The sequence below is a fragment of the Podarcis tiliguerta genome (assembly GCF_965153285.1).
Source record: "Podarcis tiliguerta genome assembly, chromosome: 13".
NCBI lineage: Eukaryota > Metazoa > Chordata > Lepidosauria > Squamata > Lacertidae > Podarcis > Podarcis tiliguerta.
In genome coordinates, this window is record NC_139546.1 from 47,015,962 (window position 1) to 47,031,945 (window position 15,984).

General features: G+C 46.7%; 1 protein-coding gene across 4 annotated transcripts; it reads left to right on the forward strand.

The window, feature by feature from the left end:
• Nucleotides 1-1,312: 1,312 nt before the first annotated feature.
• On the forward strand, nt 1,313-15,545 carry REM2 (RRAD and GEM like GTPase 2). Of its 4 annotated transcripts, none has more exons than XM_083410746.1 (5): nt 1,313-1,923; nt 8,471-8,757; nt 9,698-9,771; nt 12,400-12,607; nt 13,558-15,545. In XM_083410746.1, the coding sequence occupies exons 2-5, from the start codon at nt 8,484-8,486 to the stop codon at nt 13,830-13,832; spliced, it is 831 nt and encodes a 276-aa protein (XP_083266872.1). In that variant the 5' UTR covers nt 1,313-1,923; nt 8,471-8,483; the 3' UTR covers nt 13,833-15,545. The 4 variants fall into 4 exon arrangements, with proteins under 4 accessions (XP_083266872.1, XP_083266871.1, XP_083266874.1 ...); XM_083410745.1 differs by having other exon boundaries at nt 1,318-1,998; XM_083410748.1 differs by lacking the exon at nt 1,313-1,923 and adding an exon at nt 2,280-2,668.
• The last annotated feature ends 439 nt before the right edge of the window (nt 15,546-15,984 follow it).

Sequence of the window (15,984 nt, forward strand, 5' to 3'; positions counted from 1 at the left end):
TATTGGCCGAAGGAGCCGGCGTACAGCTTCTGGGTCATGTGGCCAGCAGGACTAAGCCGCTTCTGGCGAACCAGAGCAGCGCATGGAAACGCTGTTTACCTTCCCGCTGGAGCGGCACCTATTTATCTACTTGAACTTTGACATGCTTTTGAACTGCTAGGTTGGCAGGAGCAGGGACAGAGGAACAGGAGCTCACCCCGTCGCAGGGATTCGAACCGCTGACCTTCTGATCGGCAAGTCCTAGGCTCTGTGGCTTAACCCACAGCGCCACCCACGTCCCGTCTGAGAAGATGGACAGACTGTTAAACCACTCTGGGAACTGTAGCACTGCAGGAGGGGGGGGATCTTCTAAAAACTCTCCAAACTGCAGTTCCCAGTCATTTTTGGGGGAAGCCATGACCCTATAAAGTTGTATGACACTGTTTTAAACACCTAGAACAGATGGGGGGCACCGTTCCAAATCCTCAGTGTCTCTCACACACAGATATATCTCTATCTTTGCTTCTTCCAGTACACTGATATTGATGATCGTCTTCCAAAGCAACTACTCTATTCCCAACTTAAAAATGGAAAGCATAATGCTGGTGGTCAACAAAACAGGTTTAAAGACTGTCTCAAGGCAAATCTAAAAAAATATAGTATAAACACCAACAATCGGGAAACACTGGCCTGCGAGCGCTCCAGTCGGAGAACAGCCTTTACCAAAGGTGTCGTGGGCTTTGAAGACGCTCGAACTCAAGACGCAAGGGAGAAATGTGCTAGGAGGAAAGCACGCTTGGCAAATCCACACCGTGATCAGCTCCTGCCCGGAAACCAATGTCCCCACTGTGGAAGGACGTGTGGATGCAGAATTGGCCTCCACAGTCACTTACGGACTCATTGTTAAAACCATGTTTATGGAAGACAATCTTACTCGGCTACGAGTGATTGCCAGAGAAGAAGATGATACCTCTATTGTTGATTCTACATTGCTCTACCTACAGTGCGCAGCATGGCTCGCTTCCTGGAGTCGCCTGCAGGCAGTTTCACCGCAAGGCACCTTACCTCCACTTTTGGCACCCTCTTTGTGGACACTGGTCAGGGGGAAGGGGCTGGTGGGTGTGTAACCCTGTCCTGAAGCAGAGGGAATCGACCACAGCACCTCCAAGCCCAGTTCTGAAAGGTATTAAGGACCGAAGGAGACCCCTGCTACATCCTGCCACTTAGCCTAGCATCCTATTCTCACACAGTAGCCAAGCAGAGGCCTCTAGGAAGCCACACAAGCAAGACCTGGATGCCACAGTGCTCTCCCCAGTTGTGATTCCCCCGTAACTGGCGTTCAGAGACACACTGCCTCCAACGTGGAGGGGAAACAAAGCCCATGCTATATATTTTTACACCCTTTCATCATGTTGGGTTTCCTAGCTGAAAGGCAGAATAGATGTGTGTGTGTATTCTCCTCCTTTGCCTGTCTCTCTCCTCCCTCCCTCCACCAGCACCCTCGTCCCCCTAAGATTAATCAGCCTATTGATCCGTTCCCGGTGCAAATGTTCCTGCCTAGCAATTTGCCAACCCATCCACAGACACATAGGCTTTCTTAATCCCCCATATACATGCCCTAATCTTGCTTCCCATCTGGCTGTGCCTCCCTCCGTGCACCTTTCTCCCCCTCCCTCCCTCTCCATCCATCCTCCAATCATTTACAGCCTCTTTCTCTCTCCCTCTTTCTCTCCCCCCCCCCCCGCCATACTCTCCCCTCTCCATAAACACACCCCCTTCGCCTAGGTCCACCTGCCTATCATCCTCCTGCTAATTCTCCCCCTTCCTTCCTCCCTTCTTTCCTTCCTCCCTCCACATTTGGGCTGCAGAGAGCCGTGGGCATAACCTGGGATCCCCTCCAAAATTTGGCATCCTCGCCTCTGGGTCTTGGCGTCTCGCGAACAGGTGGGTTTGGGGACACGGACCGGCCTCGCAGTTTCCAGACATGTGCGACTCTCCTCCAGCGCGGGGCATTCCCAGGTTTGTTTGCATTATTATTTTTCCTGCTTTTTTGTTTTTAATAAGGGAGGGGAAGGAGTTTTTAAAGGGGGGACTTAGCTGACAGCTCTGGAGGCAAAGAGAGGGAGCAGGAGGAAGAAGGCAGATCTTTCAAGGGGTGAAAGGCCCCCATTTTACCTACCACCATTCGAAAGCAAGCGGTAAGCTGGGTATAAAGGCTTTCTGGTGTGTGTGGGGGGGGGTGTAGGTGGGGGGAGGCGATGTGGGAGCCAGGGGTTTGTCCCCTCCACAGGGTATTGTGCCTTTGTCGCCGTGTCTCCAACAGATGTCTGTGAGAGACAGCGTGTGCCAAGACCGGCATTGTTGCACTGATGAGTGTGCCAGCCGGCGTGGGTATGAGCGGAGAACATGGCAGAGCATGAATGCCTCTGTCGGAGACATGAGGACAGTCAAAAGCCCCCATCTTCGACTCGGGCATCCGACAAAGTAGGCTATTGCCTGACTGCAAACGCTCCTGCCACAATCTAAGCGGTTATTAAACTGATCTGCCAGCCAGCGCACTTTTCTGACTTGGAATTTTGCACAAAACAATTGCGGATATACAAACTCTATTCCACCTTGCTCCCTTCATACCAGATTGGTGGGAAAAGGCACCCTAATTGCCCTAAAGGATTCCAACACTTCCAGCAAGGTAGATTTTGGCAAGTTGGGGGGGGGGTGGAGTGGGGGGGGGTAAAGGGAGATGATCAAACCCACCACATGGTGGTCTCCTTCAGACAACGGAGTACCACTGAGAATACAATTCAGACGGTCCATCTCAGCTCAGCTTAATTCGCCTTTATGGTGGGTGGTGGATTTTGCCTCCAAGTAAGAAACCAGTCAAATCCGATGGGTCTGATGTGCAGTGCTCGCCAGTGTTGTCACAATGTTCACGAGTTTGTCGTAAGTTGTCTAATGTGGTAGCCACACTGGAGGACCCCTTTAGGCAACCGGTTTCCTCCCACCGCTCAGAGCTGTAACTGGGAGACATTATTGGCGTGTGCTTTGGTGTGCAACAGCCAAAAGTACAATTTAATGTTCGTGTTCCTGGTTTTATGGTGGTGTTTGAGGACACGCACATTGTCTGCACTGGGTGTGGATGCGTGTAACCTCGCTTGCAAGCAGCGTCCGTAAGGAGCAAGAGGGCTCGTGCGGATAAAAGAGTGTGTCTGTGCCATCGGTGAGATTGGTGCTTCCACAGCGAGTGTGCCATGGGTCCCCATGCAGAAGTTGTTGCGGTACACAACACTGCTTTGACAAAGGGTCTGGAAACCAAGCCTTATGAAGAATGGTTGAGGGAGTTGCATGTGCTTAGCTTGGAGAAGAGAAGACTGAGAGGTGATAAGATAGCCATCTTCAAATATCTGAACGGTAGGACCTGAACCAATTGATTTAAATTGCAACGAAGGAGCTTCCAGCTAAATATTAGGAAGAACTTTCCGATGGTAAGAAGCGTTTGACAGTGGAATGGACTCCCTTGGAAGGTGGTGGAATCTCCTTCCTCGGAGGTTTTTAAGCAGAGATTGGATGGCAGAGATCTGTGAGGAATTCTTTAGCACTGGATCCCTGCATTGCAGGGGGTTGGACTAGATGACCGCTGGGGTCCCTTCCAAGCCTACAATTCTGTGATTCTAACCCATGCTCCGGTGGTGCAGCTATATTTGGGTTGGCTCTTTGTTCTTGCGGCTCACGGGGTCGTGAGTGACATGCCGTAGACGCCTGTCATTCCAGTAGTCAATGAAATGGAGGATAATTAGGTTTGTGTAAGTATTGATGTTTGGAATGGCATTATCTCTGCTTTTAGGCTCCCAGAGTGAGGAATGTTGATGTGTCTGTGTGGCGTTACTGTGCATGCCTCCATATTCCTTCAGTGTTCAGTAGACAACCTATGCATCACATATTTGGGTGCCTGAGAAATGCATTGTGATGCCCACTTAAACCTTAGCTATGTTTCGAGTCTGAAGCTGTGTGCGCACGGTGCATATGGCTTATCCCATAGAATCCTGGGAACTGTAGTTTGACAAGTGGAATTGCAGCTCTGTTAGGGGTGAACTACAGTTCCCAGTATTCTCTAGGGATGGTACAAGTAGCTACCAGGCTATAAGTTCAAGATGCTAGTTTGGTCTATACACAGTGTGGGACCAGGACACCTGAAATATTGTCTCACCCCTTATACGCCCGCTAGATCTACAGCTGAGGGCTTCCTGCAGGCACCACCTTATCAGGAGGTCTGTTCCGCACAATGAAGAAACCGGACTTTTAGTGTTATTCCACCTGCCCTTTGGAATGTCTTCCCCTTGGCCATCAGATGTGCGCCATCTCTGTTGTCTTCTCAGTGCTTGCATGAACCCGAACATCTTCAACAAGCCTTTGAATCTGAAATCTTTCCCAGTTTGCATCTGTGCCAAAATCGTTTTCAAGATATGCTTATTGTTTAACCCCTTGTTTGCTACCCTCGGCTCCTTTGGAAGGAAGGTGGGCCGGGCTATAAATGCAGTCAATACACACGGTGTGTGTATACAGCCACGGTGTGCAGTTGCGTGTGCTCACACGCCCTTTGTTGATGTGCGTACACAGCAAACCTGTTAGTTTTGGCTGACTCTGTGTTTCGGTGTCTACTGAACCCATCAGGTGGATCAAATGAGGATATAGTTTTAACCCAAGCATGCATGGCTTTTGCACGCACGTGGCGATTGTGCCGTTGTGCATGCGCTTGCATTGTGACACTGCCACAAGTATTGGTGTGTTTCCCCAGGGACCACATGCACATGAGATGCAGTCCTGTTGTGTATTGGTGTCAAACTGACACCGTCTCCCTGGGCTGGTATCAATGCTGGTGTCTTTTTCTGTGGGTGTGTCTATCCTATGTGAGCAGAAGGCGTTTGTGTTTGCTCTCTCTCTCTCTCTTTCTATTTGTACATGCTTCTAAGCAGGGGTCCGCGTGTGGGTTTTATTGGCAGTCCCTGGCTGTTCCCGAAGGTGTGTTTATTGCTGTGTTGTGTAGAATTAGAAAGCTGTAAAAGCAGTCCACTTTTCTGCCCAGAGCCAGAATGCTGTTCCCACCTGTCATTTTAAAATGGCCGCCCCACCCCCTACCCCAGCAAAGCTCCTCCTCTGCCTTGTACAAACTGCACGCCAGGCAAAATGTATTCCGTTATTGCATCTCCAACCTAGAGAAAGCTCTGCCAGTCGAATTTCTGTCTGTATTGCAGAATAGGAGGTCTGCAAGGGGGGAAAGAAAAAAGCAGTGGGGTGGGGGAGCAACTTCACTTACTCATACTCCCCTGACTTAGAAAGAGAGAGGCCCATAGGCAAACCACAACTGTAGAACAGAGATGGATGCCCAGCGGTGCCTGGTAACTCGAGAAGGTGAGCCAAGCTGCGAGGGATGGCGATACCCTGCCACACATGTCAAACTATGCAAGGGTCAACCCTGGTGAAAATTCTGTGTGCCAATTCAGACCCTGAAGCCTCAACACTGGGTGTCTCTGAAAAACCATTTATTTCCCATGGAGCAAGATCATCATAATCAGTGATCCTCCTGGGTGTGCTGTATCGCCCAGAAATATTCCTGATTTGGAAAAGGGAAAGGGCCTTTTTTTCAGTGGCTCCCTCCAAAGGGAGGCCTGTCTAGTAGCATCTCAAATGGCTTTACTTATGACACTCCAAAATCTTATCGAGAGCCAGTGTGGTGTAGTGGTTAAGAGCAGTAGTCACGTAATCTGGGGAACCGGGTTCGCGTCTCCGCACCTCCACATGCAGCTGCTGGGTGACCTTGGGCTAGTCACACTTCTCTGAAGTCTCTCAGCCCCACTCACCTCACAGAGTGTTTGTTGTGGGGGAGGAAGGGAAAGGAGAATGTTAGCCGCTTTGAGATTTCTTAAAGGGAGTGAAAGGCGGGATATCAAATCCAAACTCTTCTTCTTCTTCTTCTTATCTCTTTCGAGGGAGGACAGATATAAATTGTTGCTCCGTTTTTGGAAGTGACAAGTTGTATCCAGCTAGATTAGACCCACTAACCTAAGTCATATCCATTCACTTCAATGGCCCAGCAGGACTAGCATTGGATAAAAGCCGTAGCAATTGCTATGGTTTAATTACATTTAATTAATTTAATGATTGCTGTACTGTTTCTCTTCTTAGTGTTTTATGGCTGCTTCGTTGAAGGCGATTAAATTGTTAATTAAAATTGCAAACTAAGCCTGCTTCCCCATGCTCACTTGTTTAGTAGAAATATTATTACGTTTTTAAATTTTCATTTGACACTTACAAAGTACCCACAATTTTTAAAGCACTGTACGTATACTAAAAAGTACACCAGTCCCTGCCTGCAGGTTCATAATCTTGAGTCATGATCCAAAAGGAATAATGAATGGGGAGGGAGGAGGAAAGCAAGTGTTTGAGCAGCTGGACCTTCACTGGCCAATGGATGGGGCCAAGCTGGTCTGTTTCCTGCCCTGATGTAATTTCTGGGAGAAAAGGGGGTGCACCCTCCCAGGGACCCCAGGTCTCCTTCAGCTCAGCAGTCCCTGGTAACTGGCAGTCTTCTATACAGACATGTATCAAATTCCACCATTATTTTCACTTGCGTGATTAACTGCCTTGAGCTCATGGAGAAGAGGCAGAGTGTAAATGTTTTGAATAAACAAAGAGACCATCAAATATTGTGCCTGCCTACCTGCCTGTCTTTATACTCAGCAATATGGGTAGTTTTAATGTGTTTGTGAAGTAGAGAATGTGCAAGTGAGGGAGGTAGAGAAAATGTGCTTGTTTGTGTGAGAGAGATGTGCATTGTTTGTCCTTTACTGTGTCTCTAGCTCTACGGTGTGTGTGTGTGAAAGAGAAAGGGAGTTTGGTGCTTCTAACCAAAGCGTGATTGTGTGTTGTGTCATGTTGAAAACCTGCAAAACAGATACACGGTATTGCACATGCTTTGGCTACATACACAACATAGATTTCAAGCACACACACACACACACAGGAATGCTGGCAACTGTGCATTATGAAAGGAGCTGGGAATTGTAGCTCTGTGGGGGTAAACTACAGTTCCCAGTATTTTTGGGGGGAGAAGCCATGACTGTTAAAGAGGTAAATGGGTTGTAAATGAATGGTGTGCACTCAGCATCCTTCCCTCCTTCTCCCTCTGTCACACCCCTGGTGAATATATTTGTATTTTGCTAGCCATAAAATACCACGATGGGAACATAGGCATTGCCCTCAGAGAATGTATGCTATTAGCCTGGCACATGAGCCTAGTTGGTATTCTGTGTGTGGCATGGTGCTGTGATGAAAATAATGTTTACCATTTAGAGATAACTCAAGATTTCCTCCAAGGTACTTGTGGACATCTCAGCTACAAAAGGGCAAGGAAACAAAACCCACAACAATTTCCATATTCCTTTTTTCCACACATTATTTTTGAGGCAGAGAGTACACTGAGTATCTTTGGACAACCTTGTGATATCTCTATACCAGGGTTCGACAAGGTTTCCCTCGCCTGGGCCTGTTCACTCCAGCAGAGATCCCTCCGTGGGCAGGATCGCACCCACACTCGTGATTTCCGGCATTTGTGTCTGCGCAGACACGATTTTCAGTGTCTGAATGCGCAGGCGTGATTTCCGGTGCCGCGGAAGCAAGTCCCCGCGCCACGTTGCGCTGGTTTAGTGCAGCGCGCGGGGACTCACTGAGCGGGCAGCTCTGTTCAAGGGTGGCTCGTGGGCCGGTTAAACGACCTCTATGGGCCACTTGTGGCCCATGGGCCTTAGGTTGCCGACCCCTGCTCTACACCCTGTGGTAAAATTAATGGGATCTATTCACTTTTCCAGACTGTCCTTTTCTGTGGTAAAGAGCCAGTGAGTGAAGAAGAACCATACAAGTATCATAAAAATAATCAACGCTATAAAATACAAATGCAAGTAACAAGAATGAAAACGGCAGCACAAACCCAATACATTCTGGGTTAAGAAAACTATTTAAGAGTCCATTTAAAGCACATGGCTTCCCCTCAAGGATCTTGGGAACTGTAGTTCGTTAAGGGTTGCAAATGAATGGTGCCTCCGTGAGGAGGGGTAGCCTACAGTTCCCAGGATCCTTTGGAGGAAGCCATGAAGTGGCATAAATGTGCTTTAAACGCATGGGGCAGTTGTGACCAAAGATAACTCAGCCATCTGGGTCCCAGGCAACCTCAGACCCTCCAAGTGTCCCTATTTTCCAGGGACAGACCCGGATTTAGAGAAGCCGACCCGGTTTCTGATTTGATCATGGAAGCTCCCACTTTTTCCTTAAGATGTCCCTGTTTTCTTTGGTGAAATGTTGGAGGGTAAGGAGTTATCTGAGCCCTGACCCTGAGTGGTTTCAGTGGCCTGAATTGCACCTGAAAATGTTTTGTGTGCATGATGTGTCCTGGTCCTGAAACGCTGTGACCCTCTTGCGCATCTCGCCCCTGTTCTCGCAGCTTGCCGTCCACCATGACGTTGCCCTCGGCGCTGGCAGGTGCCGGACCACGGCGTGGGAGCATGCCTTTGCCCATCAAGCACCAGCTGGTGAGGGCGTCGGCGGTGGACGAACTGGACTCTCCCCCCAGCTCCCCCGAAGTGGGAAGCACTGGGGGGGCCAGCCCCGCAGGAGGACGCGGCCCCTACAAAGTCATGTTGATTGGCGAGAGCGGGGTGGGGAAGACCACCTTGGCGGCCATCTTCGGAGGCCTTAGAGGGGGCCCCCACCACGAGGAAGAGCACACAGGTGAGCCCAGAAGATGCCTGGGGATGGGGTTGCAATATTTCACTCTGCAAAACAGCAGAAGTTCAAGAGGCCCTGCTTTTCTTGCCATACATGCAGAAGAAGGGGGACAGGAGAGAACGGCGTGCTCCACCTGAGAACATTTTACTTTTATTGATTTAAATAGACAGGAGGAGAGCCAGATTTGATCAGACCAAAGGCCTATAAAGTCCAGCATCCTGCTCGCCATTCACCTGTTGAATTTCTGCCTTCCATAGCATTGTTGTTGAAGAAGGGAAAGGTCGAAAGTCTCCAGATAAATGGAGGTTTTTGTGTTGAATTTAAGCTGTTAGGCCAGAATTTCAAAGTGACGGCTGTGGGAGTTGACTTTGCGGCAGTGATTTTCTTAAAATCCTGAGGGGAAGCTGGGATAGATCTTCTGGGAAAGTTTCGAATCGCTGCTATCTTAAAAACCTGACATCATATAATATACATAGAGTGTGTGTTTGTGTCTAAGGCTGTGTACACACTAAGCCTTCAAAGCACACTTGCAAATATATGCTAAAGGTTGCTGGAAATTGTGACTCGGTGAGGGGTACACTACCTTGAGATGTTTCTCAAAAAATAATTTCATTTATCTAATTCCTGCCCCACATTTATACCCAGAAGGCTCTCCTAGGCTCCCCTTAACTTTTCCAATTATTAAATGTATAGGGTTGCAACTAGTCCTACTCAGAGCAGAGCCACTGAAATTAATGGCCATGGCTAATTTAGTCCCATTAATGGTCTCCTTTGAATAGAATATGGTCATATTCTACCCATATAACTTGACAAATCAGCCACAAAGTGGATACTTGATGGTACAGACATATCTGGCGATAATTTGTAAGGTGATACTCAAGCTATACTAAGCCTCCTTTTCTCTCTCTTTCTTTCCCCCTTCACATTTCTTTTATTCCCTCAGAGGATTCCTATGAAAGAAATTTCTACGTAGATGATGAAGAAGTCACTCTAATATTATATGACATCTGGGACCAGGTAGGTGCGTTTTGGTCACCTTCCTACCCATTGAGATGGGACGTCATCCCCAGCAGGGGGGAAAATATTACAGCAAGAAGTTCTCCATCCCATCTTTGTTGTTGTTTAGTCGTTTAGTCGTGTCCGATTCTTTGTGACCCCATGGACCAGAACACGCCAGTAGCTCCTGTCTTCCACTGCCTCCTGCAGTTTGGTCAAACTCATGCTGGTAGCTTCGAGAACACTGTCCAACCATCTTGTCCTCTGTCGTCCCCTTCTTCTTGTGCCCTCCATCTTTCCCAACATCAGGGTCTCTTCCAGGGTGTCTTCTCTTCTCATCCCATCTAAAAGCTGATAAATCTGGCAACACACTGGAAACGTTTTAAAATTTATTATTAATGCAAGTAGTTGCGTCAGCCATAAGATGGAAGCCATGACCATATAGAGTTATCTCTTACACACAAACTAAGGAACACCTTTGATTCTAAAATAAGCATCTGCTGGGGCACAGACCACTTGTAATCCAAAACAACAAAAGGTGATATAGTCAATGAAGTTTTACTCAGTGCAGACCCACCAAAATTAACGGGCCTAACATCGTCATGCTTTGTTCCTTTCAAGTGGGTTTACTTTGGGTATGACTTATCTGAATACCACCCACAGAAAATGTGCTCTGGTCTTCAAAGCTGTTGTTCATAAGCAAAGGCATGATGACTGAATCCAAACTCGTAACCGGACCATACAATGGAGACTTGTGATTTGACCTCTCATTCCTTTTAGTTTTAACATACAGCTGTCATCAGGAGCAGAAGGGATGGATTGGGACTGTAGCGGCATGGGAGGGGAATTTACTTTTCCTCCTCAAACAGCATTTTGTGAGTCACCCATCTACCAAAGTGGATTCATTGCCCCACGAATGGTAATATATATCTTTAAATGGGTGACAGCCCCAATCTAACCAGTCTAGCACAGAACATAGCAGGCTTCATCCTGACGAGACTGAGAGTGGCTCCAGCATCTGCCCTGGTTTTCTGTTTTCAAAATTGGGGTATTTCCCCAATTTTTCAGGTCTACAGAAATTCTCAGCCAGTTACAAATCCAGCATTCTGAGAATCTCTGTTGTTATTGTTTATTTGAACCAGTTTTCTAGATCTTAAGTCTTAAAGAATATTGTGGGCAATGTCAGGCAATACCAGAATGTTTTAGAGATTGTGAAGTGGGATTTCCGGTTGGCAAAGGCAGTTTTCTCTGCAGCTCTTGGTTACTGCAAGGGGCAAACGGAAACAAGGCAAAATTATGCAAAAAAAAATCATGGCATGGTTATGCTGAACGTATGCAATTATATCCAAGATTTACACAAAGCTAGACAACCGGATGGAATTGCCTTGTTTTATTATTGTTTTGTTTTAGCATCTTGTTTGCTTGGAAATGCGTTCCAAAATTGCACAGCATCCCTGAAGTGAGGGAGAGTGGTATGCAAATTTATGCAAATCCATATTAAATTAACACAGCCGTTTGGGAGTCAGGCGGGGGTGTATACCACTGACATGCACGAATATGCAAATTGTTCTGGAAACTGGCAGCATTTTTGGGCGGCTTGATTGCAGCATACAGTGCCATTATGCAAATACATGGAGAGTGTATCCAACTGCCAAGGAGAATAAGCAACAGAACCCCCATTATCTGCATTACCATTATCCAAATTCCTCGATTATCAAAATTTGCCATTTTCAGATACCTGCATGTCTTCTCCCCTCCCGTGGCTGCCAATTCAGAACGGCCCAGGGAAGGATCCTGAGGAGCTGCTGTATGTTTCAATATTATCTTAACTGCGATTTTGATTATTGTGTTTTGACTTTAGCTGTAAAGTCACCTTGGAACGATTCGTATCCTTAAAGGTGAGATGTGAATAATTATCCTGTAATAAAATAGAGTGTAAAACACACTCCTGTTTATCTGAACTTTCCAGTATCCAAACACACCAATCGGAAACATTCAACAGCCACCCCGGTTAATATCGCTGTCACATTCACTCTGGTAACATGCTGGATTGATCCAATTACACTTTCCAATATATTTAAAAGGTGCAGCTTCGGTAACGTAATTCTTTTTAATATCACCCGCATATACAAAAAATGCAGGTAGCTCTTGTAGAGAAAGAGGTTGCCTCTTTGAACATGTTGCTCGTTACGACTTTTTTCTCCTTCAGAACAATTTCTCTGTGTGTCTGGTTTTTTAGAATCACATAGATATAGAAAAATAAAACTTGCATGATTTACTAGCTAATATTTAACAGGGGAAATGCCCATAACAAGTAGAATCACCAAATAATCCACACCAGTGAAAGCACTCAGTAAATTTTCCTTACAACCCTCCCCCCCCCCCCCAATATATGACAGGCACTGTTTAGGAGGCTGGAGTGGGTTTCCTCCCACCATATTGTGGTCCTGTCTTTTGTTCAGGTGGGAAGCCATTTTGTCTTATTATGCCACACCCCCAGCGGCGGCCATTTTGTGAGTGGCGCCCGCGGCACTTCCCCAAAATTGCTCGCCGTCAAACAAAGGTTGGCAGCCCGCCCGATCTGGACATGCACATGCCCTCATTTTTCCTGACTTTGACCTCTTCCCTCCCCACAAACTTTTCCCGCAGGGAGATCCCGGAGGCTGGATGCAGGAGTCCTGCCTGCAGACGGGAGACGCCTTCCTGTTGGTTTTCTCAGTGACCGATCGCCGCAGCTTCACACGGGTCCCCCCCACCCTGTTGAGCCTACGGGCTGGGTGCCCTCGGACAGACCCCCCTATTATCCTGGTGGGGAACAAGAGCGACCTGGCGCGATCCCGGGAGGTCTCACGCGAAGGTGAGTTGCCAGAGGTGCCGCTCCCTAAACACTGGGGAGATCACCTGCGCACCATTCCAGGTGGCTTCCGGTCTACCATTTTGGAATAATTCGTTCTTTCTGAAGGGCCGCGGTGCGAGAAGGAACCCAGGAGAATTGTTTGCTCGTTTATTTTCTCCTTTTCATTTCATTTTTAATTTTTTATTGAATTTTACAAGAAAAGGAAAAGACAAAGAAAGATAAACAAAGAACAATACATCACACTATAAACACATTTATATACATATTTTCCAAAATACAAACTAAAAAAAAAGACAAAAGATAAAAGGGGGGGGGGACTTTTCGTAACCCATATTACCAAATTCATGCTTCAAACATTACAATATATAAATCTCAGTTAAAATATTATAAAAGACTTCCAGCGCATTCACCACACTTCTCTTATTTATCTTGTTCGCCTCTACATCTGTTCTTCAATCATTTCCCTTCCTTAGATTATTTCATAGTCAGTCAAATCTTTATGTTCTCTATACTCTTCACTAGGTTAGTCTAGGCACCACCAAACTTTCGTATTTGAGCCCTGCTTGTATAAATATTCATTTAAGCATTCCCATTGTTTCTGAATTATAGCTTTTGATTTATGCCTTATTAAATCTGTCAATTTTGCTAACTTCAGGTACTTGCATAGTTTACATAACCATTCCTCTTTTGTTGGGATATAAGTTCCTTTCCAATGACTGGCTACCAACGTTCTCGCTGCTGTTGTTGCATACAGAAAGATGTTAATTTTGTCTTTGGGGATATCCTTACTCGAGATTCCTAGTAAATATCCTTCTGCGCTTACGATGTATGATACTTTTATCCATTTTTTAATTTCTTCATGGATCATCTCCCAAAATTTTTTGATCTCTGGACATGTCTACCACATACGGTATAGTTTATTTTCTCATGTTTCTTGCCTCTATATCCAGAGGGCCGCAGCCTAGCTGTCATGATGAACTGCAAGCACATCGAGACGTCCGCGGCGCTGCATCACAACACGGAGGAGCTTTTCGAAGGCGTCGTGCGGCAGATACGGCTGCGCCGCCGTCGGCGCGAGGGCGATGCCTTCAGCAGGGAGGGGGCCGGAGGCCGGCGCGAGAGCCTCACCAAGAAAGCCAAACGCTTCCTCTCTAGCCTGGTGCCGAGGAATGGACGCTTCTTCAAGCAGAGGTCAAAATCCTGCAACGACCTTTCAGTGCTATGAGCCCCATGGCTCCCCATCGCCAGCATGCCAGAAATCTCTGCGACGAAAGGAAACACATAAAACTCCCCTTATTCCCAGCTGCATCGAGCTCAGGAGAGCAGCCACGTCGACCCAGGAGCAGTTCCCAAACATAACAAAGCTCCCAAAATCCTCCTTGGCTCAGCTCTCCTCCCATCATCTTCAATGCATAACCGAACAAACTATTTGCTCCTGTCCTCTGCAGCGTCTTGGCTCCTTGAGAGGGCTTCTCAAACAAACAAACAAACAAACAAACAAACACACACACGAGTTTTACAAAAAACACACATTTAATATACAGTATGCTTTACAGGACCTGGAGACACCTGCTCTCCAAACTCACGTGCCTCTCACCTTTTCAAATATTGCTTGTGACACTCTTGTGGGATTTATTTTCTTGTCTGCTTTTAAGGGTGTCTGTCTTAAAGGTGCCCAACTGGTACAAAACGCTTCAGTCAAGAGACTCAGGACTTTTGTTCAGAATTTCTGTTCCTTTCTCGTCCGTGACGCTCAGGTGCCCATAATCTCTCATGGGACAAGATTTTTCCCCCCAAGGCACTAACTCTAGAGTGAAACGTTACGTCTACTGTGTATGTAAACAAATGGCCCCTAGACTCTTTGCGCAAAGCCTTATCCGCCGTGCTACTTTGCTATGTCTTAGGAGGTATTTTTAGAGGTGCTGTTTTTTGCTGCCCTCTGCGTCAGTACATATACTGGAGAGGGTATAAAATGCTAGTTTCTCTATAGCTGTGCGGCGCACCTCGCTTTTCAGAGGCTGTTGCTTAAAGGCACCGACTTTAGAATGTCCCTTCCTGTATGGTCTAGCAAACAGGACTGCTTTGTGTTCGCTTAAATGTTCAACTTTGAAAAGGTAGTTAAAAGGCACCAGCTGGGGGATATTTCAATCTCATTGCATCGACACAGTGGAGGAATAGCACCTCTAAAGCTTTGTGTACCTCACTTTTAAAGAGCACATAAGGGCGTCCCCCAACCCTGTGCTTATTTCAGCCAGCTAACTGCAGCTTTGGAAAGCTTAATTCGTTTGCTTAATGATGCTTCCTATGCCAATGCTCACCTGTTAAACAATTGTTCTTTTTTTTAAAAAAAAAAAATTATTATTAAGGAATTCATCAAAGGAATTGCTGTTTTAAATACCAAACACATATGCTTCTCTTTTAATATCATCACCCACCTGAAGGGCACGCTCTCCTTAAGGAGAGTCGTTGTGGAAGATGGATTATCAGTTAACCGCCATATCTAGCACATCCTTTTAAAGAAGCCATCGCAACAGCAGCCTTTTCAATTCAGCTACAGATGGAGAATTCTCCACATGCCGTAGCTTATAACCTCCCTTTTAAGAGGCAGACTAAAGGCACAAACCTAAAGCATTTGTGACTGTGGGGCAGGGGTGTGTGTGTGTGTCTTCTGATTGACTTGCTGGACCTTTTGTTTAGAAGGCTACAACCAATAATGAAATGGAACAATTAATGATTAACCAGCTTGGAGCCTGGTTCTTTTCTTAAAGGGACAGGGATTTTATTCCTGGAAGAAGACTGCTTTCAGATTCCAAAATGACGGATTTGAAGGATGTAGCCTTATATGTACACCTCGCACCTGCCAAAAAAACCACCTTGAGGAAGAGTGCCTGACAAATGCTGTGTGCTTATTTTCCAATTAAAGCCATTTTCTATTATAGTACCTTCATTTATCTAACCTGTAGCGTCTGGGCCAGGGGTTGCTCAGAACCATTAGAAAGCAGTGTGGGGTGTGGGGAGCAACAAAGGAAAGGGATGTAAAAGGATGGACTGGCAGGGAAGCAGCAGGGAGGGCAGGAAGAAGGCAGGAGGCAAGGCAGTGAGTGGTAAGCCAGGAGATTACTTGCGGAAAGGCCATGAAAACTATGCCATCCTGGAAGTGCACAGCTCCTACTCAAGAAACGGACGTTAGGATGATTTGACAGCAGGGCGTAGGATGAGAAGCTCAAACGCACTGGACAGCCATTGTGTTCACGACCGGATCAGGGCAGTTCTACGTGAACCTATTTTCCATGTTTACTCTCAAGTGTTTTGAGGGAGATTGGCTGATCCACACCTCTGCTCAGCCTGCTTCCCCTGGGTCAGAGCGCTTTTCTTGT

Excerpts from the sequence above, each read along its gene's own strand:
- REM2 (XM_083410745.1), top strand. The coding sequence starts at position 1,964 with ATGTGCGACTCTCCTCCAGCGCGGGGCATTCCCAG. Across the intron at positions 9,772-12,399 it reads TATATGACATCTGGGACCAG|GGAGATCCCGGAGGCTGGAT; the intron begins GTAGGTGCGTTT and ends CTTTTCCCGCAG. Across the intron at positions 12,608-13,557 it reads CCGGGAGGTCTCACGCGAAG|AGGGCCGCAGCCTAGCTGTC; the intron begins GTGAGTTGCCAG and ends CTCTATATCCAG.